The 27,892-nt window shown below is 42.3% G+C and overlaps 1 protein-coding gene across 5 annotated transcripts in view; it reads right to left on the reverse strand.

The window, feature by feature from the left end:
• Positions 1 to 27,892, reverse strand: part of znf462 (zinc finger protein 462) — an 83,758-nt gene that overhangs the window by 21,954 nt on the left and 33,912 nt on the right. For 3 of the 5 annotated variants that reach the window (XM_079834807.1, XM_079834804.1, XM_079834805.1), the window contains exons 2-5: positions 27,365 to 27,612; positions 21,905 to 27,273; positions 15,087 to 15,224; positions 7,567 to 7,907 (exon numbers count right to left, since the gene is read on the reverse strand). In XM_079834807.1, coding sequence (XP_079690933.1) covers positions 7,567 to 7,907; positions 15,087 to 15,224; positions 21,905 to 27,273; positions 27,365 to 27,581 — 6,065 coding nt within the window. In that variant the 5' untranslated portion in view covers positions 27,582 to 27,612. The remainder of the gene's footprint in view (positions 1 to 7,566; positions 7,908 to 15,086; positions 15,225 to 21,904; positions 27,274 to 27,364; positions 27,613 to 27,892) is intronic. The other 2 variants (XM_079834808.1, XM_079834806.1) reach the window with 1 other exon arrangement.

A 27,892-nucleotide genomic window follows, 5' to 3' on the forward strand; every position in this document is an offset into this window, starting at 1 on the left:
TTGTGTCGAATCAATTAGATCCCTTACTGTACTTACACCAGCATTTAAAAAATGTGGAACAAAAACAGACAAATTAGATGGTAATTTTATAAGGGGGTTAAAAAACAAAGGCTCTGAAACCCCATAGTGCACATCCTCTGCTCTTGAAAAATCCTGCGCATTTCCCTCAATGGGCTTTTCAATTAAAAACATCTGTTTGTCAAGACCTATCCCACCTAAATCTGTTACTATAGACAACCCAAATGTGACCCACCTTAAAGAGTCAGAACAATATAACAACCTCTGTAATGTTTGTAATCTCATTCCTAATATTTTGGACTCTACATGTATTAGTCCTTGACCTCCCTCTGCCACAGGGAGGTAAAGTATACCAGGAATAAGCCAATGGTAACCGTTCCAAAAAAACTCCACGAAAGCTTTTTGAATGATATTAAGCAATTCCTTAGGAGGATTTAAAACAGTTACTCTATGCCATATCATTGAGGCAGCCAGATTATTAATAATCAAACCCCTCCCTCTGAAGGAGAGCTGTGGGAGAAGCCATCGCCATTTTTGCAATCTACCAATCACTCTATTTGCTAATCCCTCCCAATTCTTTTCAGTATATTGAGCGGTCCCAAAAAAAACACCAAGTACTTTAATTCCATCTTTAACCCATTTACATTGTTGTGGCAATCGAGGTGGTCCTATATCTACCCAGTCTCCCAACAACAAAGTTGCACATTTATCCCAGTTTATACGAGAAGATGTAGCTTTCTGAAACTTATTTAAACAATAAATAAGTTTGGTAACATCGTCAGTATTCTTGATTATTACTGTCACATCATCTGCGTATGCTGTTAATTTCACCGGGGCAATTTCTGGGAAGCCTGGGGCAACAATACCACCCAACTGTTTCCTCAGCATAACTAACAGGGGTTCAATGGAAATAGAGTACAAAAGACCAGACAGAGGACATCCTTGTCTTATTCCTCTAGTCACGGAGAAAGGCCTCGTTAAAGATCCATTAATTCGTATCATACTGTAAATGTCACTGTACAGCAGCTTGACAAGAGAAATAAAATAAGTGTCGAAACCAAAAGCTTCAAGGGTCTTAAACAAATAATGATGGTCCACCCTATCGAAAGCTTTTTCTTGGTCCACAGAGATGAATCCAATGTCCAATTTGTGTCTTTGTGCAACTGTAATAATATCTCTTACGAGAAAAAGATTATCAAAAATTGAACGTTTTGGGACACAAAATGACTGATCTTCGTGGATTACATTTGTCATATAGTTTTTGAGTCTATTAGTTAATGATTTAGATAAAATTTTAAAGTCAACACAGATCAGTGACACAGGTCGCCAGTTTTTTAGGAATCCAAGATCTCCCTTTTTTGGTAGCAATGTTACGGTTGGCCTCCGGCAACTCAATGGAAGTTTCCCTCTGTTAAAACTTTCCAAAAAAACTGCATACAAATCCTCTCCAATCAAATTCCAGCAGGCTCGATAAAATTCAGCTGAAAGACCGTCTAGACCCGGCGACTTCCCAGGGCTCATCTCCTGGATGGCAATAGAGAGTTCTGCAAAGGAGATGGGGTTCTCAAGGATATGTTGATCTTCATCTGATCTTCATTCTTCTGCCGCTGATCTGTCACATGGTTCAGCACAGTAGAGGTCCTCATAAAAGGAAAGTGCGTGAGTTCGGATCTCCTGCTGATCAGTTGTCACCCCACCTTGCGGTAAATTCATTTTATTAAAATACTTATGTTCTCTTGGTTTTTTTTCCAAACCAAAAAAGAAAGCAGAAGGAGCATCCATTTCATTTAGTTGGGAATATCTGGTCCTTAAGAGGGAGGTCTTTCCTTGCTCCTCCAACAGAGTCTTTAAACGGAGTTTATTCCTCTCAATGGATTCAGCAGAGTCACCATGGTTACTTTGTCTCAAAATTTCTTCTTCAAGTGATCTCATTTTTTCTTTCAGATCTCTGGTGTTATGGGCAGTATATTGTTGGCAGAATATCTTAATATGTACTTTGCCGATGTCCCACCACTGACTTATTAAAGGAAAACTACATCTCTCCTCTCTCCAAGATTGCCAAAAAAGGCAAAAAGAGTGAACAAAAGAGTGATCCTGTAATAATCTGTTGTTAAAGTGCCAGTGTGATTTGTGTATTTTAGAAGACAGGACAGACACAGCTATGGATATATAATGGTGATCAGATAGAAAAGATGGTACTATTCGACTATTATAAAACCTACCACTATTACTCCTAGCAACATAAAATCGGTCAAGTCTTGCTCCCGACAAAGCATTTGAGTTAACTTTTAACCAGGTATACTGTTTAACCCCAGGAAAACTATCTCTCCATAAATCAACAAAGTCATAATACCCAACAACATTTTTTAACTCTTCTGCAGAACTTGAATGTGGTTCATCATGGTTTCGGTCTTAATCAGGGTTTAATGTGCAGTTGAAATCACCTCCTACAACCACAACATTATCCTGTGGGCACTGTGTCAAAGCATCTGACAACTTTTTAAAAAATATCTTACGCTCATGTCCAACATTTGGAGCATATACATTAAAAAAGGAAAACCTGATTTGTCCAACCGCAATATCTGCTCTTAAAAGTCGGCCAGGTATTATTTCAGACATAACTGGTTGATTACAAACACATGGAGAAAAAAGTATAGCAACACCAGCACTAAGATTTGTCCCGTGGCTCATTAAAATATTTCCCTTCCAGTCACAATTCCATTGTGTCTGATTCTGTATATCAGAATGAGTCTCTTGAAGCATAATAATGTCCGCCTTCTTTAATTGTAAATAATTAAACAAAGCAAGTCTCTTTGTTGTGTCCCGACATCCATTGATGTTAAAAGATCCAATACTTATGGATGTCATGGAAAAGAAAATGCTAGGGTAATTGTTTTTGGTAATTTTTTTGTAATTGCAATTGTTCAGTAGAAGGAATAATCTCATCCACATTATTGTTAGCCTCATCATTCCTTGAACATACCAATTTTGCATGACCATACTTCCCACAAGTAAAACACCTCATCGATTCAGTACTGATATAAATTGATTAATCTTTACCCAACACAGTAGTTTTCGCTGATGTATTCAAGGATTGAAATTCAGCGTTCAGGATCATGAATGTCTGACGTCTAAATGACATGACATGTTTGAGTTCTGGATTTTTTAATCCTAAAGGAATCATTTTAATCGGCCCCACTATCTTACCATACCGTCCTAACAAACGCTCAAGTGAATCTTTGGTGATGAATGGGGGCACATTCGAAAGTATAACCTTCGTAGACGGATTCGACAACGGAAAAAACGCTAAAAAAGTATCTCTGACGGATAAACCAAATTCAACTAGATGCTGAACCAAGGATACTTCTTTCTAAAAAAACAACAACAGCCTTATTCATCCTGGATGCGGACACAATGTTACACGCAGCAACTTCACTGCTAATCGCAATTAGACAGTCCTCAACTGTAATGGACTCATCAGGTAAACATTTACACCCATGTTGAGCGGTTAAAGGAGCACAACCATCTGAATTTGTCCCCATTTTCACCCTAAGGTGATTAAAGCGGTGACAATTAAATACTAAACCAAACTTTCAGAACAAATTTAAGGGAAAAAGGAAATAGGAAAAAAGTAACTGACTCAAACACGCCGCAACCCGCTCAAACGCTCACACACACCCCTGAGTGACCGCACATGCGCACACACACACACAGAGAGAGAGAGAGAGAGAGAGAGAGAGAGAGAGAGAAAGAGAGAGAGAGAGAGAGAGAGAGAGAGAGAGAGAGAGAGCGCGTTCAGACACACAGATGGAGGAGAAGAACTAAACCAGCGCTACATTAAAGGGATAGTTCACCCAAAAACGAACAGTAGCCCATAATTTCCTCATCCTCGAGTCATCCGAGGTGTGAGTGACATTCTTCTGTCAGACGAATAAAATCTGAGTTATATTACAAAAATCCAGGCTAATCCAAGCATTATAACAGCAGTAATAGTTGCTCTGTTTTTTAAAAGTGCATCTGTCCGTCATATAACTGCTCCACATGGAGTGTTAATAAAGGCCTTCTGAAGCGAATCGATGCATTTGTGTGAGAAAAATATCCATATTTATAACTTTATCAAGTAAACTTTCGGCCTCCGCCTTCCGTGGAAAAGTGTTGAAAGTGAAACTCCAGATGTGTGTGTGACGTCATGACGTTAGTCTTTCCATCCGCAGGGGAACTTTACACACTTTCTCCATAAATTGACCAGGGAAGGCGGAGGCCGAAAGTTTACTTGATAAAGTTTTAAATATGGATATTTTTCTCACACAAACGCGTCGATTCGCTTCAGAAGGCCTTTATTAACACCCCAGAGCCGCTGGAGCAGTTATATGACGGATAGATGCACTTTTAAAAACAGAGCAACTATTACTGCAGTTATAAAGCTTGGATTAGCCTGGACTTGTGTAATATAACTGAGAGAAGAATGTCACACACACCTCGGATGAGTCGAGAATGAGGAAATCATGGGCTACTGTTAGTTTTTGGGTGAACTGTCCCTTTAACAGCAAAATCCCAGAAGGAAAAGCCGTGTAATGATAACGCTACAGATCAGTGAAACACACGCAGAAGATCCTGCTTTAGACTGTGACACACAGCGTCTCCGACAGGGATCTTGGGAATCAGGATTTACTCCAGGGAAGCAGACACTGTTTGAGCTGAATCCGCATCGCACACGCGCTTCCCTCGGGATTCTCCAGATTTATCTACTGATCTTCAGGCCTGTTTTAGTGCTTTAACCTCTGCTGCTCTTCCTTCAGGTCGTCTTCACCTGAACATCAAACTTCCTCCACACCAGTCAAACCAATGCAATTGATTTTTCTTCAATAATATTTGTTCTTTTTAATTTTGTATTTGAGATGGTATTTTTTTATATTAATGCAATAATTATGGTCTATTTTTACCATTGAAAATTATTTAAAAAAAATGTTTTTTAATTATTGCAGTATTTCAGGTTAAAATCGAGACCAGGCCTTCAAAATAATTTTTGTTGAAGGCAGATTAGCGCCTCTTTTGGAATTATTTAATAAATCCTGCAGCCATGTGTGTAACCACTAGAGGTCTCTATGGAGAGGCTTGAGGATTCACTAGTTCTCTTTTCAACACATTTAATGATTTTTTTTTTAGAAATATAGATTTTGTTTCTGTGAATTTGTGTTTTTGCAGATTTCCCATTCATTTCTCATATAATGGTCATTTTTGACCGAAGAGCACAAGTGGGAGTATTTTTTTAACGACCAATCAGCATGCTCGAATCATGACCACAATTTTGTTGTGTGTTTACTAGAGATGCCACAATTCTCAATATAATATTGAGCCGTTCAGTCCGGCATTCACGGTTCAATACGCGCTTGTGAATTGCGTTTCTTTCGGTTTTGCATTTAATTAAGTATTTTTCTACAAATTCTATAATTTGCCTCCATCCCAATATACTGAACAACACAACATCCATTCACATCACAGGTCAGTGGTGGAGTTATACTCACGGGACACTAGAGTTATTCTCAATCACTAAAGTTCATTATTTGCATGTTTTTTAAAGCCTTGCCGGCTCATTCGCGTGTGCGGTTTTAACATGCGCTTTTCAGAGCGCGCACTAAACACTTGTCAAACACGAGATTACTGTCGTCTTACTGATGTCGTGCGCTAATACTGTCAAATACACACATGGTTAACATAAACACAGTCGGTTATGTCTAAAGTGAAAGTAAAATCGTGTGTGTGTGTGTGTGTGTATATTAGATGTGTGCAGGTCTTTAATTGACAGCGGCGCAGCCTATAGTGAACACGCTGGCCTTAAAGGGACAGTTCACCTCTAATGTCATTATTTACTCACTCTAATATTGTTCATAACATGTATTCATTTCTCGATGACAGAATTTTCATTTTTGAGTGAACTATCCCTTTAATGTTAATACAACAACAAAAGACAAAGAGAAAATCCCTCACTGCTCTTGACTGAAAAACATTAATACAGTAGCTTTAATAAGAATCAGTGTATATTTTATAGTGAAGTCGTAGTGTTTTAATTGTACATTTATTCATTCAATTTCATACTTTAATGCTGCTGTACAGCTCTGAGCTGCCAGTGTAAATCTTTATATATATTTATTTTATATTATACAATACACTAGGAATGTGTACAAGGGTTTTTTTAAAGTTTTTCAATTCTTTCAGTAAAATAAAGAAAGAGTATTGCAAAAAAAAATAGTATTTTTTCTCCTTAAAGGGTTAGTTCACCCAAAACTGTAAATTGTGTCATGAATGACTGAGCCTCATGTGGTTGGACACCCGTCAGACCTCCGTTCATCTTCAGACACAAATGAAGATATTTTAGTGTAAATCTGATGCTCTGAAAGGCCTCCATTGGCTCAACTTTACACTCTCAAGACCCTTAAAAGACACTAAAGACTAAAGTTACAAAGTCCATCTCACTACAGTTTTTCTAAAATAACTTTATGAATCGGCGACAATAGTTTTTGTGCGCAAAAAAACCCTAAATAATGACTTACATAGTGATGACGATTTCAAAACAAAGCATCATGAAGCTTCGAAGCGTTATGAATCAGTGAGTCGAATGATGATTCGGATCGCGTGTCAAACCGCCAAACTGCTGAAATTTGGCGATTCACACCGCTGAATCGACTCACTGATTCATAACGCTCTGAACTGCTGAATCGACTCACTGATTCATAACGCTCTGAACTGTTGAATCGACTCACTGATTCATAACGCTCTGAACTGCTGAATTGACTCACTGATTCATAACGCTCTGAACTGCTGAATTGACTCACTGATTCATAACGCTCTGAACTGCTGAATCGACTCACTGATTCATAACGCTCTGAACTGCTGAATCGACTCACTGATTCATAACGCTCTGAACTGCTGAATCGACTCACTGATTCATAACGCTTCGAAGCTTCATGATGCCGTGTTTTGAAATCGTCATCACTATATAAGTCGTTATTTAGGGTTTTTTTGCGCACAGAAACTATTCTCGTCTTCATAAAGTTATTGTAGAGCCGCTGTAGTGAGATGGACTTTGTAACTTTAGTCTTTAGTGTCTTTTAAGGGTCTTGAGAGTGTAAAGTTGAGCCAATGGAGGCCTTTCAGAGCATCAGATTTACACTAAAATATCTTCATTTGTGTCTGAAGATGAACGGAGGTCTGACGGGTGTCCAACCACATGAGGCTCAGTCATTAATCACACAATTTACAGTTTTGGGTGAACTAACCCTTTAACCTCTTTCTGTTCCTGTCGCCTAAGAATAGAATAACAAAAAACTGATGTGACAAGCCATCAGAACCGAACCGAACTGAAACCCGTGGTTAAAAACTGAGGTATGTATTGAACCGTGGACTAAATGTATTGTTGCATCCCTAATGCTAGAAAAGTCACCAAGTTTCATATCATTCTGATGAAGCTGTGATTTTTAATATTTCAAAACAGAACATGTTCCGGTCAGAAATGGCCGAAGAGCCCCAGAGGTCAAGCTTGTGACTCACTTGTGTCTGAATGGCGAGTTGAAGTGGCAGAACTGGCAGCTGTATTTGTCGCTTCTGTTGACGAGTGCGACGGCGGAGTGGCTCCTCTCGTGAGAGCGCAGGCCCTGCATGGACATGAACATGCGGTTGCAGAGGCTGCACGGATGCCCAGGAACCAAGCGCGGCTTCTCCGGCGGCCCCAGCATCGGCCCCGCCTCCACCGGCTCCTCCGCCTCCATGGAGACTCCGACCGGGGGTATGCCGGACTCCGAAGGGTCCGCGTTCACGACATCCACATCCTCCACCTCACCATTGGTGATTCCATCCACGGGAACGGGAACAGACGTCTCTGCTACTTCCTGCTGACGGAGGAAATGACGGAAATAATCAAAAACATATAAAGCTACAAAATACCACATGATTTTAGAATGACTTCACTATATTGCCAAACAGTGATGGGGGTAACGCATTACAAGTAACTTGAGTTACGTAATAATATCACTTTTTCCAAGTAACTAGAAAAGTAACGCATTACTTTTCAAATTTACAACAAAATATCTGAGTTACTTTTTCACATTAGTTTGACTGACAGCTCTCCTGTCCTCATGTTGAGTTAGAGCAGAGGTGTGTGTGTGTGTGTGTGTGTGTGTGTGTGTGTGTGTGTGTGTGTGTGTGTGTGTGTGTGTGTGTGTGTGTGTGTGTGTGTGTGTGTGTGTGTGTGTGTGTGTGTGTGTGTGTGTGTGTGTGTGTGTGTGTGTGTGTGTGTGTGTGTGTGAACATGATGGTTATTGTAGTTCTAGACTAAATGTGAGTATTTATTTATCTCACTTGCGCAATAAAGATTCTGAATAAAATCAGTCAAATGCAAAATCAGAGAACTATGCAAACCTCCAATAATTAAATGTTTAACTATTTTTATGCATAATCTACCTTTATATTTAATTGACCAATGTCTTGCTGCTGACCTTTGATGATGAAAATTACTAGAATTTTTGTTTTTATTGGTCAAACTTTTTTCTCCTGCATCTATTCCTCCATTATCCAGAGCTGTAGTAACGCAAAGTAACGCAAAAGTATTGTAACGCATTACTTTTCTTAAAAAGTAACTAAGTAACTCAATTAGTTACTTTTTAAGGGAGTATCGCAATGTTGTAATGCATTACTTTTCAAAGTAACTTGGCCCAACACTGTAGCCAAAAGTATTGTGCCGCCTCTCCAAATCACTGAGTTCAGGTGTTCAATCCCTTCATTGGACGCTTCTACACACATTAGTGAGAGAATGGGCCGCTCTCAGAGCGGGGTCAGCGCATGCTGAGGGTCACTGGGTCAAGAGCTCCAGACTCTTCTGAGTCCTTCAGATGAGCTCAAGAACAGTGTGTAGAGCTTCATGGAATGGGTTTCCATGGCCGAGCAGCTCATCCAAGCCACACATCACCAAAGCGTGGGATGCAGTGGGGTAAAGCGAGCCGCCACTGGACTCTAGAGCAGCAGAGACGTGTTCTCTGAGTGACCAATCACGCTTCTCTGTCTGACAATCCCATGGACGAGTCTGGGTTTGGCGGTTGCCCGGAGAACGGGACTTGCCTGACTGCATTGTGCCAAGTGTAAAGTTTGGTGGAGGGGGGATTATGGGGTGGGGTTGTTTTTCAGGGGTTAGTTCCAGTGAAAGGAACTCCCAAGACATTTTGGACAATTTCATGCTTCCAACTTTGTGGGACCAGTTTGGGGACGGCCCCTTCCTGTCCCAGCATGACCAGTGCACAAAGCGTCTCCAGTAAGACATGGATGAGGAGTTTGGTGTGGAGTAACTGGAGTCCTGAACCCGATAGAACACCTAAACACACTCCTAAACCTTGAGGAAAGAAGAGCTGAAGCTGTTAGAGCTGCGACTCCATATTAAACCCTACAGATGAAGAATGGGATGGCATTACAGCTCATGTGCATCACAACACTTTTGGCGATATAGTGTATATGGATCATTCTGTTTGTGACATGGTTTAATAATCACGATAAATCACACATAGTCTGATATGATATTTCTCTCAGATGATCCGTGTTTGATCACGGCCATTAACGCTCTGAGAGTCTTCCAGCACGCATCGGGACATCCCTCTTTCTTAATTTAGAAACGGCCGAGAGGTTCCTGTGTGTTTGTGAGACATCTGCTGCGTTACAGCCACAGCAAAGAGAGAGAGAGAGAGAGAGAGAGAGAGAGAGAGAGAGAGAGAGAGAGAGAGAGAGAGATAGAGAGAGAGAGAGAGAGAGAGAGAGAGAGAGAGAGAGAGAGAGAGAGAGAGAGAGAGAGAGAGAGAGAGAGAGACTGACCCTGCACTTCAGACACACTCCTGCACCGTCAGCCAATCACAGCCAAACACATCGAGAGACAGAGAAATACATCTGCAGATTTGCAGGAAACTGTGAGTTTGTGCAGAACTCACCACTGTGATGCTGGACTGACGGATTCAACCTTTTAATACCAGCATCATGAATCATAACAGCATCATAACGGCCCTTTGTTGAGTCATTATCTTGATATTTTTAACACATAATAATTAAAATGATTGGCCCAGGTCAATTTGACATGTAGTATATCACTAACTAAAACATTTAAAATCATCATGAAATGGAATATTGCAGTGTTTATTAAATGAATTATCCATTTATAAATTCTGGTAATCTTGAGTCAGAAAAACTTCATCTCTTCTCTGATGATGAGGGCGGGGCCACCTGTCACTCACATGAGATCAGCCAATAGCAAACCACAGCCATCCAATCAATTCCCCACGGACGCAATCAAGCTCCGCCCTCTCTACATCTGTTCTTGTTTGAGAAGCGATTCACTCGCATATGCAGGAATAAATAGCATTCTTAGAAAAACGTTCTTATTTTTCAGAATATGTGTCAAAACATATCTATTTTGTTTGTGCAGAACGTTCCCTGCTGTAGCTACACTCTAAAACATGCTGGGTTAAAAACAACACAAGTTGGGTTAAAAATGGACTAACCCAGCAATTGGGTTGTTTTAAGCAAACATTTAACCCAACCGCTGGGTTAAAACAACTCAATAGATATGTTTTGACACATATTCTGAAAAATAAGAACGTTTTTCTAAGAACACTATTTATTAGTGAATCGCTAACATTGTTCTAGTGTTTTTTTGGGTGTTTTATCCTAAAATCTTACATATTGTGCCTTTAACTGGAATGCACATCCATTAGTCCTGACGTTCAGATGAGTCTCTGCCATGCACATTTTAAATACACTCTAAGAAATACTGGGTTAAAAACAACTCAAGTTGGGTTGAAAATGGACTAACCCAGCAATTGGGTTGTTTTAACCCAGTGAATGGGTCGTTTTAACCCAGCGGTTGGGTTAAATGTTTGCTTAAAACAACCCAATTGCTGGGTTAGTCCATTTTCAACCCAACTTGGGTTGTTTTTAACCCAGCATTTTATAGAGTGTATAGCAGGGAACGTTCTGCCAAGGTTCTCTCAAAGTTATGAACAAACGTTCCTCCAGTAACATTAATAGAACGCGATGACATGTTTACTGGGGCAAGGGCGGGGCCACCTGTCACTCACATGAGATCAGCCAATAGCAAACCACAGCCATCCAATCAATTCCCCTCAGACACAATCAAGCCCCGCCCTCTCTACATCTGTTCTTGTTTGAGAAGCGATTCACTCGCATATACGGCACAATAGAGAAGAAAAGACCAGCGTGACTTCCCTTCATGACGAGTTTAACACAGCACAACAGAAACAATTGTATGAAGTAATGAAGGTACATTTAAGACCTTTTTAAGACCAATTAAATACATTTTAAGGAATAAACTGGGAACACGTCAATATGTTCTCCGAGTGTAAATGTCTACGCACACGATGAGTGTATTAGTGACACTTCAATGTTTGAAAAAACAAGATCTCCACCACTTTTTAATTAATTTTACAAAAAAAATGGCAAAGAAGTTTGATATAAGAAATATTGGGAACGTGATTTTATGATTTAAACAAGAACAAATATCAGCCAATGTGTTCATAGAAATCAACACATTTCTCAGGAATCAAGGCTAAATGTATCTTGTTTTTAATTTGTGCGGGAAAACAAAACTCTGGAGGAAGAACATAATTTTTTTTGCAAATTTAGGGCCCTATGAAATCAGTTTTATTTCTTTTTTCTGGACTAAATAAAATTTTACCGACTTTCATTCATTTTCAGAACACAAAAGATATTTTTAATGTCATTTAAAATGTTCGGTCCCTCCATTGACGCTTCAGAAAGTTCATAAAGAGAAACTGATCCATACGGATCGAGCAGATTATTCCAGATGATCTGAAGAGACTCGACGGCTTTATTGGATGCACGAAGGTCTTATGAGTTTGGAAATGATCACAGAATTGAGATTTTTGAGTGAACTGTCCCTTTAAGTGACTGACCTACTTTAGACAAATTCTGCATTATAAAGTAAATTACATTTTTATGAATGAAACCTGCAATTTCGCAGAAATCATAGGGTCCTAATTTAATGCCATGATATTGAATTTAAGACTTTCTGCTCGACATTTTAAGGCCTTATGAAGGTCAAATTAAGACTTCTTTAGGATCCTGCATTATAGCCTAGTGTTTCCCAAACTTCATAAAACACAGTGTGCTGAAGTTATTGAAATATTAACTTGAAATCTGAGGGGGACTTTAATACCGTTTTTTCCAATTGCTAACACACTGAAATGACATGGACAGCACAATTATTTAAACTGACACACAGAGAGCAAAACCTCTTCTCAAGTCTTCAAAAGTCTAAACACATTTTCTGCTTTACACACATTTTGCAATTCAAAATGGCACTTTTTAAATGCACTGAACACGGTTCTTTGCATAAGACACAACAATCTGACATAAAGTCACATGTTTGCCATTTCAAAACACTGGCATTCAGAATGAGCTGATTGCATATCCACAAGGCTATGGCAACTCGGCGGGTAAATCTATAAAAATCATTTGACCGACCAAACTTAATACCAGTGTTCATTTTGACAGCAAATTGTGATTTAGTTTTAGTCATAATCTTTTGACTAGAACATTTTAGGCATCTGAATTGTTTTAGTTTTAGTCTAGTTTTAATTAACTATAATACAATTTTAGTAGATTCAATAGACAAAACTTCAGTACTTGTGGTCTGGCGTCTGAGAGGCAGCTTTCTGTGCGCTTTCAGACTTATCCACGTCTGCTCTTCTGAATTTGATCTTTTCAGTATGACTCTGGTTGCGAGCACTGCGTCTGGAACTGCCGCCTTCTATTTTGCCATCAATTGATTAGTGTTCAAAATATACTTGGAAATCACTGAACTTCATGTGATCCTACAAGAGTGATTACTGATCGGCTGTCTGCAAAAAAACAAAAAAAAGCATCACGTTTTAAAGAAGAAAACAAATCATCCACTGACTTTCAAAGCGGCTACGACTTTCTACTTCGAGGACCTTGATAGAAATGTGGTGGAGTAAAAAGTACGATATTTGTCTTTCAAATGTAGTGAAGTAAAAGTCATAAGTTTCCAGAAAAAATACTACTCAAGGAAAGTACAGATACTCAAAAAGTGTACTTAAAGGGTTAGTTCACCCAAAAATGAATGACTGACCCTCATGTGGTTGGACACCCGTCAGACCTCCGTTCATCTTCAGACACAAATGAAGATATTTTAGTGTAAAGCTGATGCTGAGAAAGGCTTCAGATAGGCCTCCATTGGCATTCAGTACATTTACACTCACAAGACCCATAAAAGGCACTAAAAACGTCGTTACAAAGTCCATCTCACCACAGTGACTCTATAATCATTTTACGATGCGACGACAATAGTTTTTGTGCGAAAAAAAAAATCTAAATAACACCTTTATCCAGCTTGTTCTTGTCTTCCGTGTTTGTCTCCACGACGCATGCGCGAGAATATGAGCAGATCCGGCGTTTGGGAATCCATTAAATGCTCACTTTAGCCCCATTTTGAGAACTACACCGAGACCTAAAGCACGATCAGTGTAGAATTCAACAGCTGAGACACGCGCGTCTTCCTCTGCTGGTGAACAAATCTCTTCTGGGTCATGTGTCCGAACGCCGGATCTGCTCATATTCTCACGCATGCGTCGTGGAGACACACACGGAAGACAAGAACAAGCTGGATAAAGGTGTTATTATGATTTTTTTTGCGCACATAAACTATTGTCGTCGCATCGTAAAATGATTGTAGAGTCACTGTGGTGAGATGGACTTTGTAACGACGTTTTTAGTGCCTTTTATGGGTCTTGTGAGTGTAAATGTACTGAATGCCAATGGAGGCCTATCTGAAGCCTTTCTCAGCATCAGCTTTACACTAAAATATCTTCATTTGTGTCTGAAGATGAACGGAGGTCTGACGGGTGTCCAACCACATGAGGGTGAGGAATTAATGACAGAATTTACATTTTTGGGTGAACTAACCCTTTAAGTACAGTACTCAAGTAAATGTACTTAGTTACTGTCCACCTCTGGATAAAACCAGACTAGTTTGAAAAATTGTGTGTTAGCAATTGGAAAAAACTGTAATATATCTGAGCTCTGATGAAAAGCCTGTTCTGTGTTTCTGTGAGCGCTGCCCCCTAGTGTCCGGCCCTAGCCTCTCTATCTGCTGATCCTCACTGGGCTTCCATTCAAATCCTCCCTGCCAGTATCCTGGCTCTCTCACTGGAATACTAACACTAAGACGCTTACACACCATCTCCACGCCACACGTCAAGCCCACCTAACTGGCTTTCTGCTCACAGAGACCCAGGGTTGATCCATCAAGAGACTGGACTGCAAACGCAAACCAGGAAAGTTTTTAAACAGCATTTTACCATGATTTCACAACACCTTTCATTTGTCACACCAGTCCAAATCCACCAGTGAAGACAAAGGCTGATCAAAAGTGGACTTAAGAAATACACTTTCCATTCTACCTCCCTACCTAGAGATCATTTCAAGGCAAACGCGGTTCCAAAAGGGTTGATTGTTGCCTTCTAAAAACCTCATTCAGTCCAGCATCGCATTCAGAGAGGAGCTTTAGAAAGAAGAAAATCTTTCATTCTGTGTATGCAAAAATGTGTAGCACAAGGCCACCGGATTTAATTACACGATCAACTTTACGACACGTTCAAGGCTTTCTTCATGAATGCCCACACAATGAAATAAAACACTCTTGAGTTTAAGCAGAAGTCATAACACCGCACTCGTCCCGTTTTCCCTGCTTCTTCTGCAGCACTCAAGGATTTGCTCTATTTGTGTATTTCACTGGATGTGCAGCTGAATTGTAGCCGTTTAACCGTCCAAACACTTGAGCAGAAGGTCCGAATGGCCTGTGAATGCGGCGGTGAAGACGCTGAGGCCACCTCAGGGAAAAGACTGAATATAGACATTGTGCTCGGGTCTAACAAGACGGCTAAAACTGCACATGTAAACAGAGGGGAAGTTGAAAATAAAGCAGCCTTTAGAAGTAGGGCGAGTGTTTTGGTCTCTGTGATAGATGGTGTTTGTACCTTGACGTGTCCCGCCTTGGCCTCTCCGTACTGCACGTGTTTCCTCAGGTGGTTGCAGATGGCCCTGAGGGTGGGGTGGACCTCCACACAGAAGTTGCACCGGTAGCCGATCGGAGTCTTATCGGGTGTGCTTTCCACCTATACAGAGAGGAAACCATGAGGAAATATCTTGACTGATGCAATCTAGTTATTTGAGGCTGCTTGCGGTGTCTACCCTGATGAAAAAAAGGAAAGTTCTGAAGCAGGTTTGAGCTGGTCCTTATGCCCAATATTCAGAAACACTAGTATATATATATATATATTCGGCTACGTTCTGGAGTCCTGCGCTTATATAAACATGGAGGCGACAGAACGCTCATGACCAACTAAGGGCCAGCACATGACCAGCCTAAACCAGCTCAAACCAGCTTAAACCAGCTCATGACCAACTAAGGGCCAGCAGATGACCAGCTTAAATCAGCTCAAACCAGCTTAAACCAGCTCATGACCAACTAAGGACCAGCAGATGACCAGCTTAAACCAGCTCAAACCAGCTTAAACCAGCTCATGACCAACTAAGGGCCAGCACATGACCAGCTTAAACCAGCTCAAACCAGCTCATGACCAACTAAGGGCCAGCACGTGACCAGCTTAAACCAGCTCAAACCAGCTTAAACCAGCTCATGACCAACTAAGGGCCAGCACATGACCAGCTTAAACCAGCTCAAACCATCTTAAACCAGCTCATGACCAACTAAGGGCCAGCACATGACCAGCTTAAACCAGCTCAAACCAGCTCATGACCAACTAAGGGCCAACCAGCTTAAACCAGCTCAAACCAGCTTAAACAAGCTCATGATCAACTAAGGGCCAGCACATGACCAGCCTAAACCAGCTCAAACCAGCTTAAACCAGCTCATGACCAACTAAGGGCCAGCACATGACCAGCTTAAACCAGCTCAAACCAGCTTAAACCAGCTCATGACCAACTAAGGGCCAGCACATGACCAGCCTAAACCAGCTTAAACCAGCTCAAACCAGCTCATGACCACCTAAGGGCCAGCCTATGACCAGCTTAAACCAGATCATGACCAACTAAGGGCCAGCACATGACTAGCCTAAACCAGCTTAAACCAGCTCAAACCAGCTCATGACCACCTAAGGGCCAGCCTATGACCAGCTTAAACCAGATCATGACCAACTAAGGGCCAGCACATGACTAGCCTAAACCAGCTTAAACCAGCTCAAACCAGTTCATCACCACCTAAGGGCCAGCACATGACCAGCCTAAACCAGCTTAAACCAGCTCAAACCAGCTTAAACCAGCTCATGACCAACTAAGGGCCAGCACATGACCAGCCTAAACCAGCTTAAACCAGCTCAAACCAGCTCATGACCACCTAAGGGCCAGCCTATGACCAGCTTAAACCAGCTCATGACCAACTAAGGGCCAGCACATGACTAGCCTAAACCAGCTTAAACCAGCTCAAACCAGCTCATGTCCACCTAAGGGCCAGCACGTGACCAGCTTAAACCAGCTCATGACCAACTAAGGGCCAGCACATGACCAGCCTAAACCAGCTTAAACCAGCTCAAACCAGTTCATGACCACCTAAGGGCCAGCACATGACCAGCTTAAACCAGCTTAAACCAGTTCATGACCACCTAAGGGCCAGCACATGACCAGCCTAAACCAGCTTAAACCAGCTTAAACCAGCTCATGACCAACTAAGGACCAGGTTAAACATGGAGGCGACTGAGCGCAGCTGCTTGTACCGAAGAGGGCTGCACGATTTGGGGAAAATATCTTATTGCAATTATTCTAGTTAAAATTGCGATTTAAAATGCGATTATTATTATTTGTTAATTTTTACAAATGATAACATTTTGTGTTTATATATTAATGTGCCTAGTAATGATAATTATACTAAATAAAAATAAGAAATATTACTATTACAATAACATTCATTCAAAAATTTAAATAGAGCATTTAAGAATAAATATAACATATAATATTTCCCAGAAAACTAAAAATTATGGGTTACCTGTTAGTATGTAGACAGCCTATGACTAAAAATCATTTGAAAGGTCTAAGGATTTATTGTAAAAAACAATTATTATTATTATACAAATCTGTGCTTTTTATCTGTGATAACAATTTCTTAAAGTCTGTCTTTAATATGAAATATGAGCCTCTTATGCGTCCACTGTGGGGATTAAAACTCCTGTACATTGAAGAAAAACATATGGATTGTCATATACATTTATTTAGAGAGAAGTTTTATTTTTCTTATTTTCTACCCAAAAGTGTCATTCATCCTGGACGCCAGAGGGCGCTCTCGAGCGGAAACTCCACATTTGCGTCAGAGAAGTAATCGTTTGTTTTCAGGAAATCCCTAATGTGAAGCTATCGCTGTAGCTGAATAAAGAGAAGCTAGAAACGCTTTGACTGATTAAACATGAAGATAATAAACACACGACTGCGATAAGATCTGGTGTATTTGAGTTCTTCAAGCCTTCTCGGGTATTTTCAGAATAATAAAGTATTCAGTGCTGATGGACATTCTGTGATGAGAAGCCACATCAGCTCGACTGACGATATGAAGAGAGCTAAAACATGATATTAAACGTTGTATTTGGTTGGACAGGTTTGTGAACGCTTCGCATTACTAGTATGTGAAGATGTTTGACCAGAGATGTATAGTAACGAAGTAGAACTACTTCACTACTGTACTTAAGTACTAAAAGGCAGTATCTGTACTTTACTAGAGTATTATTTTTTTCTCCTACTTCCACTTTTACTTCAGTACATATTTTCGATGAGTTTAATACTTTTACTCCGATATTTTTTTTATGTGCTGCATCGTTACTCGTTACAATTATAAAAATGTTACGAATCATTCCATTCCAAACCCACATTACCGCGCATGAGAGAGAGAGCGCGCGCGAGAGTGCGAGAGAGAGAGACAGAGCGCGCGAGAGAGAGAGACAGAGCGCGAGAGAGAGAATGCGCGAGAGAGAGAATGCGCGAGAGAGAGAGAGAGAGAGAGAGAGAGAGCGCGAGAGAGAGAGAGAGACAGAGCGCGAGAGAGAGAATGCGCGAGAGAGAGAATGCGCGAGAGAGAGAGCGCGCGAGAGAGCCCCGCGAGCGCGCATTCACTGTCTTTAAAACAACACGAGCGTCTTGCGCTCAAATTGCTCTCTATTTGTTTCCATAGTTAATGTGCACTGTGAAGTAACATATACAAACAATGAACAGCTGTATTTTTATTAACTAAGATTAACAAAGATTAATAAATACAGTAACAAATGTATTGATCATGGTTAGTTCATGTTAGTTATTAGTCTAATACATTAACTAATGTAATGTTAACAAATCAAACCATATTGTAAAGTGTTACAAACAAATCATTTACTCAGAACTCCTCTTGAAATGAGAATATAAGTTTGCTTACCCCATTTTTTTTAGTAAGAGTGGTTATAGTACGATTTAATCTTAATGAACTACAGTATTTTCAGGTTATTTATATGACAATATGTAGAAAAATTACCTACCAACATTGTGATTGTCCTAAGCTTAATCATTTGAAATAATAAAAACAATATGATGTTCAAACTTTTGACTACTTTCTTTAATGACTACATAACACAATACTTGTACTTTTACTTTCAGTACTTGAGTAGTACATTTTAAAATAAACTACTTGCAATACTTAAGTACAAAAAATGTTGAATACTTTAGTACTTCTACTTAAGTGTGGTGCTTAAAGAGCACTTCAACTTCTACTCAAGTCACTTTTTTGATAAGGAACTTGTACTTTTACTCAAGTATGTGTCTCTAGTACTTTATACATCTCTGTGTTTGACACATGTTGCTCAAACTCGCAGTGTTTTCAGACGGAGCAGCGTTTACTGATCTCAGATCAGCTCTTCACTGACACGCTGGGCATTTATTCATTTCATTAAAATCGCAGCCTTTGCGCCTTCATAATCGCACATAAGCCAAATCGCGATTGCGGTTCGATTTCGATTAATCGTGCAGCCCTAGTACCGAATATACTCGGTACTACCGGTCCTACAGAAAAGCTGGTAGTCCCATTTTTAACATTTCAGTACCGCCTTGGTACCGAAGTACCGGTACTTGTGACATCCCTAATTCATACAGCGATGGATCGGCGACAGAGGGTTTCACACTGCATGACTTTACAATAGGACGGATCCCCTACAACTCCGTCTCGTCCGCAAACCACGCCTCACAACCAAACACACGCGAGAAATGATAAGGAAACAACGCAGTTGCGAGACTGAAATTGTTATTAAAAATGATATCCCGCAAGAAGCTTGTGATCCAAATTGTCTGTGCACTGATTTGCAGCGAAAAGGAGAAAAAAAATGATGGAGGAAAGTGTCGGGGAGATGCAAGGGTTGAGTTCTGGCAAGAGAGTTTGAGGTAAATATAAATAATTTTGCAACGTGCTGCTGTTGTGGCTGGTTGTTTCTGTTTGATATAATTGTAAATATATCTATTGAAATACTGATACTGTGATCTATAACTCCTCCCCGAACCTCCCACTACCCCGTATCTCGCTCTCTCATTGGCTGTCAGTCATCGCAGATGTAATTTTCAGACAAAACACATTTCACACAGCAGGATTTAGCTAGGGCTGCAGCTATCGATTCTTTTTGTAATCGATTAATCTAGCACTTAATCGTCCGATTAATCGCTCAATCTGATAAAAAATGTTGTGTGTTTTTAAAAAACCAAAACAAATAATTTAATTAAAAGCGATTTCATTTATTAATATGCACAACAGGTTTCATGCTGTAATCTAGCCATGACATCAAGTAAATATCTTTTATGTAGATTTCTACACCTGCAGCCTTTACCATTAGGCTACTAGCAAATAATATATCATTTCTCAGGTGAGCCTATTTGCTATGGTAACTGTGTGTGTGTGTGTGTGTGTGTGTGTGTGTGTGTGTGTGTGTGTGTGTGTGTGTGTGTGTGTGTGTGTGTGTGTGTGTGTGTGTGTGTGTGTGTGTGTGTGTGTGTATGTGTGGACTGGTAATCCCTACGTTATGGGGACAAAATGTCCCCACAAAGATGGCAATATCCGAAATCCTCGTCCTTGTGGGGACATTTTTAGGTCCCCATGAGGAAAACATCTTATAAATCAGACTAAGAGATGTTTTTTGAAAATGTAAAAATGCAGAATGTCTCCTGTGATGGGTAGGGGCAGTGTGTGTGTGTGTGTGTGTGTGTGTGTGTGTGTGTGTGTGTGTGTGTGTGTGTGATGGGTAGGTTTAGGGGCAGTGTAAGGGGATAGAAAATACGGTCTGTACGGTATAAAAACCATTACGCCTATGGAAAGTCCCCATAAAACATGAAAACACAACAGTCAGACCAGTTGCTTCATTGCAGTTTGGTACGGCAGAAATAAATACATTCAATTTCAATAGAACACTGCATTTGGCTTGCATCACTTGCATTGCGGTGCATTTTAGGCGAAGCATCTGTTCGAAAAATCGCGTCACAACATCACGTCCCGGTGTTTACAGTGAATGCATGCTGAAATTATTGTTGCGTGGCTACATAAAGTTTAAGCATATGTGATGGTCTGACTGGCGCGTAAGAGAGGACGAGGGTGCATGCGTGTGTGTGTGTGTGAAGGGTTTTTTTTTTTTTAGGCTATACTCTCTTGCAATTGAACGTGAATACGTTTACTACTTAAAAACATCAAAGCTAAACATCATATCTTGTCAAACCGCATCACGACATCGCTACAAATACAGTATGGGATTAAAATCAGCGAACATCAATGTATAGGCTTAGGCTACATTACCATTGAAGTCGTACAGCTGTGGAATGCCAGGTCTACTTTGCAGTAGACACATTGCACCTTGTTCTCTTCTTTTTTAAGAATGTAATGATCCCAAACTTTAGACATTCTCTGCCGTTTATGGACATCTTTACTCTCCTCCATCGCGCCAACTAAATTCAAAATGTATCACGTGCTATGGTGTGCTTCCTGAACATTGAACAGCGGTCCGTGTGAATCAGATCCCTGCGCGTCATAGGAATTTAACGAGGCTTCGAGGCAGAATTTTTGCCTCTAGGAATTTTTGTAATCGAGTAACTCAATGAATCGTTTCAGCCCTAGACTTAGCATGCAAATATCTCACGGATGTCTGCGACTCGTTGGTGATTCTCTCAGATAACGTCTTTGATAATTCACACTGCGTGATGGTCATTTGCGTGAACGAGCACCGATTTACCAATGAATTCAGGTATTTGTCTGCGATTGCCCAAAACCTGTCAGTGAGTCAAAATTGGGGCTAAAATCATGGAGTGTGAACTCGGCATTAGTTGGTCTCCAACTGAGCTGGAGCTAGTTGCTTAGGACCAGCTTGAACCAGCTCATGACCAACTAAGGGCTACCACTTGACCAGCTTAAACCAGCTCAAACCAGCTTAAAACAGCTCATGACCAACTAAGGTCTACCACGTGACCAGCTTAAACCAGCTCATGACCAACTAAGGGCCAGCACATGACCAGCTTAAACCAGCTCAAACCAGCTTAAACCAGCTCATGACCAACTAAGGGCCAGCACATGACCAGCTTAAACCAGCTCAAACCAGCTTAAACCAGCTCATGACCAACTAAGGGCCAGCACGTGACCAGCTTAAACCAGCTAAAACCACCTTAAACCAGCTCATGACCAACTAAGGACCAGGTTAAACCAGCTCAAACCAGCTGCCATGCTTCATAACATACCTAACCAGCACATGCTGTTTTTCTCAACAGGGTAGTCTTACTTTTAACACATTACAAGGCTCACCTTATTCTCTGGTTTGGCTTCTGTCGGCTCTGTCGTCCTCTGCTTGCTCTGAAGCTGTTTTCTCCTTTCCAGCCTCATGGCTCTTTTCTGGAAATCCTCGTTGTGGCTGATCAGATGGATGCTGAGTTCTGGAAGAGTCAAGAACTTGATTTCACAGTGGGTGCACTGGTAGAGCTCCGTCCCATCTTCCGCGGGGCTGGGAATGGTGACGAAGTCCCACTTGAGCTCCTTGCTGTGGCAGTCATTGTAATGCATCACCAGCAGCTCCTCCGCGCTGAATGAGAGCTTGAAGCATTTCATACATTTGAAGGGGAGCCAGTCAACGTCGCCTTCAAGTTCCACCTCGTCCTTAACTTCAACTATTTCCACGACCTCCGTGGAAGGAGACGTCTCCGCTTCCTTGGAATAGATCACAGTAAAGTAACGGCCCAGTTTGCTGGAAGGCTGCTTCTTGGGAAAGACTCCCGGGTGGCGCTTTATGTAATGAGAAACGATACTCTTCCTGCTGAAAGCCTGGAAGGAGCAGAGCGAACATTTCCTTCGGTCCACCGCGAGTCTCAGCTCCTCGCTCATCGCTGGAGCTTCTGCTTCTGATGCCAAGGGCACCGTCACCTTGCTCGGTTTCTCACTCACCGTCCTGGACGCTGCCAAGCAATGGGTGTAGTAGGCATCGATATCGTGGCGTTTCTGGTAGTGTGCCGCGAGGCCTTTGCGGATGGGGTTGGTGTAGGCGCAGAGGGCACATTTAAAGACATTGTTCTTCCCCTCAGGCTGCGCTCTGACATTGTTATGCTTGATACGATAGTGGCGAGCGATACCCTTCCGGGTGGAGCAGAAGTATTTGCACAGCTGGCATTTAAACACAGCGTTCTTGTCGCTCTTTGCGGCTTCGGGGACCGTGAGGTCCAAGTCACAGATCTTGGAGACTTCAGTCACATTGTTGCTACTGCATTCAGCAACCAAATCATCTCTTCCATCTGGCGACTGCAAGGCGGCGGTTTTGAACATGTCTGCAGCAGGTTGGTTGTGATATTTCTCATAGTGTATCTTGAGTTTCTCTAAAGTGCCATGTGTGTAAGGGCACATCTTGCAGCGGTACGCGCCATAGCCCTGCCTCTGTGTTTTAGATCGCTCATCGTTCTCGTTGGTTACCTCGTGCACCTGCTCGACATCATCAGCAAAGTCCTCGGCCGTGACTTTGATGGAGGGATGTCGTTTCTGGTAGTGTGTGAGAACTCCGTGGATGCGGGAGTTCACATATGGACAGTGTCTGCATTTGTAAACTGAGCTGGGGTTAATGTCTGCTTCCTGAGCAAAGTCAGCAGCTTTCACTTTCATGCCCGGGTGTTTTTTGCCGTAGTGGGTCAGAAGCCCGTGAAGACTGTTGTACTCAGACAAGCACACCGTGCATTGGTAAGGGTTGTTTGAGATAGATGAGGTGGCCGAGAGAGAGAGATTAGATTGGCGCTCGTGTGTTGGGCGACTGACTTCAACTCCAGTCTCTTCCAGCTGGTGGCTATTGAACGGACTGGACGTCGAAACATGTCCTTTGGCCAGTTGCGGGAGCAGCTTATCAGGTCCTTGGTTCCCCTTGATAATGTCGATGAGGACAGACTCATCCCCTTTGATGGCCCAAGGGTGCACTACTTGGTAATGGTTAGTAATATCCCAGATGGAGCATGCCTCAAAGGCACAATCTCTGCATTGGTAATGCTTCGTTTCAGAGTTCCCACCCTGTCTGCTTGTGGAAGTATCAGGACCAGCCCACAGCTTGCTGGCCATGTAAGTGTAGTCGACGTTGTGCTCAGGGTGGCGTCTTTGGTAATGCATGAGCAGCCCGCTTGGTTCAGCGTGGGAATATATGCACCACTCACAGTGATAACCAGCCTCCAACACACCGTCCTGATAAGCCCAGTGTAAGATCGTCATGGCCGTGGCCTTCACAGTAGGATGATCCTTCTTCAAATGCTTCTTCAAGGCATACACGTAAGGAGACGTGTACACACAGTGTCTACACTTCAAAGATCGCAACGACCTGGATTTGTCGGCTTCAGTAGCTACAGTTGCAGTGGACGTGGAACTTCCCGCGTGGATCATCTGCACTCTTTCTCTCTGACTCCGGACCACAGCTGTATGTCTACGGACGAGGTCGGCATTGGCTTTCACGTCCCTGTGCTTCTTCTGGTAGTGAATCAACACCCCCTTCACAGTGCGGTTCCCATAGTCGCAGTGCTGGCAGAAGAACAGCATTTCAGGTTCCCCTTTGTCGGATGCTCCTTTAGCGTTGGAATTACCTGACCCTTCAATCCCGTTGTTGTTGAATTGCTTCATAAACTGTTTAGGGGGTGCGATCTGTAACTCGTCCATGAGTTTCAGCAGTCCTGGGGTTGGGGGTGCCTGTTTTATGTACTTCGCCGTCACCTTAATCTCTGGATGCCGCTTTTGATAGTGGACCAGAACGCCCACTACAGAGCGGTTATTGTAGACACAGTGCTTGCAGTAATAAACATCTTCATCCAGAGCCGGAGGTAGGATGGAGTTTGAAGACTTGGGGGTGCTAGTTAGGCTGTAGGTTGAATTGCTGGACAACTGTGTTCGGTCAACAGATATGACCCGCATTGTCTTCTGTATGCGGAAGTACGAGGCCTTTTGCTCTGGGTGTTTTTTCTGATAATGGACCAGTACCGAGTGCATGTTCGGACTTGAGAAAGAACAGACATCACAGTCATACACCACCACATTACCACCCAGACTTTCTCGAAGAGCTTCAGCCTCTGTGTTTGCTTCTGGCGTCTTGCAGATGCTTTTGAGAGCTGGACTGGATGATGATCTGGACCCAGACGAGGTGGAGCTTAAACTCTTCGGACCGGAATTCAAGATTTCTCTTAGTGTTTGGGACTCGCTTGCACTTTTCTGAGGCTGATCGACCATGTAGCTGGAAAAAATCATGGCATTGTTGATCTTCACTGAAGGGTGCATTCTTTGATAATGGGGCATCAGGCTCCGCACATTTGGGCTTGTGTAGGAACAGAAACGACACATATACACTAGATCTGGCTGGTTAAAGTTCAAGACGTTACTTGCTTCTGGATGGTGCGTCATATAGTGCTGGTGCAGATCATTGAAGTTGTTATATTCGATGAAGCACTCGAGACAACGGAAGACTGCGCTCTGATCCTCTGGGTCCAGGATGTATCTGAAGCTAAACTTGATGTAAGGGTGCATCCTCTGGTAGTGTGTGCTGACACTGCGAGCGGACTTGTTTTGGTACTCACAATGTTTGCAGTAGAATAGGGTCCCGGGTTCCCCGGTGTATTCAACATTGTCCTGATACGTCTCTCTGCCATCTTGACTGCTTTGATCTTGGGCATCTTTAGACTCCATAGAGGCACTATAATTATCTTCATCATCAGAAATGGTTACTTGAAGGGGAATGTTTCTTGCGCCGATTTTGGACTGCAGACTGCGCTTCCTTTTCCCAACGCCACGCTCCTTCTGAAGACCTTCAGAATTCCTAACATGAAGGTGCTGAGTGTTGAATGTGTAGTGCTGACTTTGAGCATCAGAGGTTTCTCTTTCTTTGCTAGTTTCTGCATCGACGTGATTGCCATTCTCCTCCACGTCATCATCCATCTCCTCAAGGTTAATCACATCCTCGTGCTGTTGGCTTTGACTAATCTTGCTCTGGAGATTATTTGCGATTTCATCAATCCTTGTCCGTTTTTTGACGGGAGAGAGATCCAAGGGCAAATCGTTGATGGACTTTCTTGCGGTCTTCCCAATAAGGTGCTTCTTGGTTGAAAATCCAAGGATTGATGTTTGAGTTTTCTGGACAAAGCTTGAAGAGCTGAAGGACTCAGACTCAGAATCTTGCAGCTCATTAGACAAACCCTCTTTACCCGTGATTTGTGTTCCATCACAGTATGAGTGTTTGTGTTGCTGGTGGACACGTAGACCTTTCAGTGTGATGGTGGAGAAGTTACACAGTGAGCACCGATGAGGACCATGCTGTTCCTCGCCTGCATTGGATTTCTTCCCGTTAATTTTTGAGCTGCTGTTTCCTCCATTCACGGGCTCCGAGCGTTCACCTTGACCATCTAGACCTTCACTGGTTAAATCCATGCTGTCCCATTCGGAAGACCCACCATGACATTGTTTGTGCGTGTCAAGCTTTAGTGGGTTGGTGCAAAGAAAGGGGCACTTGTCACATTTATACACCGTAGCTTTGCCAGATAAGTGTATGTTCTCTATGTGACGAGAAATACTACGTCGGTGCATGGTCAAGAAGGAGCAGAAAGGGCACTGGAACCTGTTCATATGTCTTTTGAATGGAACTCCTTTAGTTTCTAGCAGGTCATTATCCTCTTCTGACAGAAGCAGCTTAGTAGAATCCTCAGCTGGCTCCGTGCAATGGGGATCATCAATGCCACAGAGTTCATCATCTGAACTGCTTCTGGAATCATTCAGCACACTGGCGTCTAGATCCATGCCAGATCTGGACATATCTGACATGGTGAAAGTCGATCTCTCGGACAGTATGGAAGATCCTGTGCTGTTAGGTATTTTTGCTGTGAGCTGCGAGTAGTGAAAACTTGATATCCCTGAAGTGGATTTGAGTGATGCATTGGATCCTTTGATTGACGAGGCATTTACAGAGGAACCTTCGTTGCTCGCAAGATCATTCAGGTTTAAATTAGAGGTTGGAGTGCTTCTCCTGGATGAAGCTGAATCAGATTTGCTGGATCCTGCACTTCCGTCGTGCATTTTGGGCTGTTGCAAGGATACCATAATCTTCACCATGTTACGGTGTTTCTTCATCATGTGATCGGCTAACTGCTGCCTTTGCGAAGTCTGAAAGCCACACCACTCGCAGTTAAAGCCTCCTCTTGACTGGGGCTTGATCATAGACTCCAGCACGCGACGTTCTACATTCACTGGTGCATCTTCACTGTGTTCTTCAATTGAGGAGGCGTCAGAGTCCAAATCCAGAACTTCTGCTTCGACAGGAGGATCCGAGTGGCCTGGTAGGCCTTCCTTGTGGTGCACTTTCTGGTGTTTCAGAATTCGAGCTCTGTGTGGGGATTTATAAGTGCAATACTGGCAGGAAAAGATGGTTCCTACACCATCGTAAGTCGTAGCGCTGCAGCTGGCCTGCTTGGAAGTTTTGACGGATCTCTCATCGCTTGCTTCTCCATGGACCTTCCTGGTGTGTTCACTGAGAAGAGAGCTGGATCTGAAGTACCGCACACAGAACTTGCACTGAAAGAATGATGTTGACGTTGATTTGTTTGAAGGTTTTGCTGATTGGTTGTGTTTAGCTTGCTTGGAACCGGAGGAGTGCCCAAGGTCTTTGTTCAAGGAGTGGATGCCTGAAACATGAACAGAGAAAGAAAAACAAAGTTTTGAAGGCACTCGTCATCTATTTCCATTTCAGGTCGCATATAAGAAATGCTGATATACCTGCGTCCTTTTTCAAGGAGTGATTGGTCAAGTCTTCCTCGTCCTCTGTTTGGCTGTGGGAGTTTAACGAGTTTGACCTGGACCGTATGGGAGACTCTTCACCTTCTCCCACTTCTGTGGGCTGCAGGAAGGCCGTGTGGACGTCCTGTATGTGCGTCTTGAGCTCATCGTTCGTCTCTGCACGGAAATCACAGCCATCGCACTGCAGCACTTCCATCGCTTAGGACTCCCTGGAAAATCAGGGAAACCTGTTCAGAGACAGAAAGAGAGAACGGGGTAAGAGGCAGTAAAAACTTGGAGAGGACATTTTATACCATAGCAAAGAGACGAATACAGAATACAACAGAAGAATCTGTCTTTTTTTGTTTTGGCGAACGGTCAGTCTGCTCCAAGAACAATAGCTGAGGAGGGATTATGGGCTGATTTGTTCCATTTTTTTATTACCCAGGGATAAGCCTCAGCTGGAGCACACCAGTGGGCCTTGGTATTTACATCCGCATGTTCCATCAGATTGCATCAAGCCCTTCT

Source organism: Gobio gobio, assembly GCF_949357685.1.
Source record: "Gobio gobio genome assembly, chromosome: 14".
Taxonomy (NCBI): Eukaryota; Metazoa; Chordata; class Actinopteri; order Cypriniformes; family Gobionidae; genus Gobio; species Gobio gobio.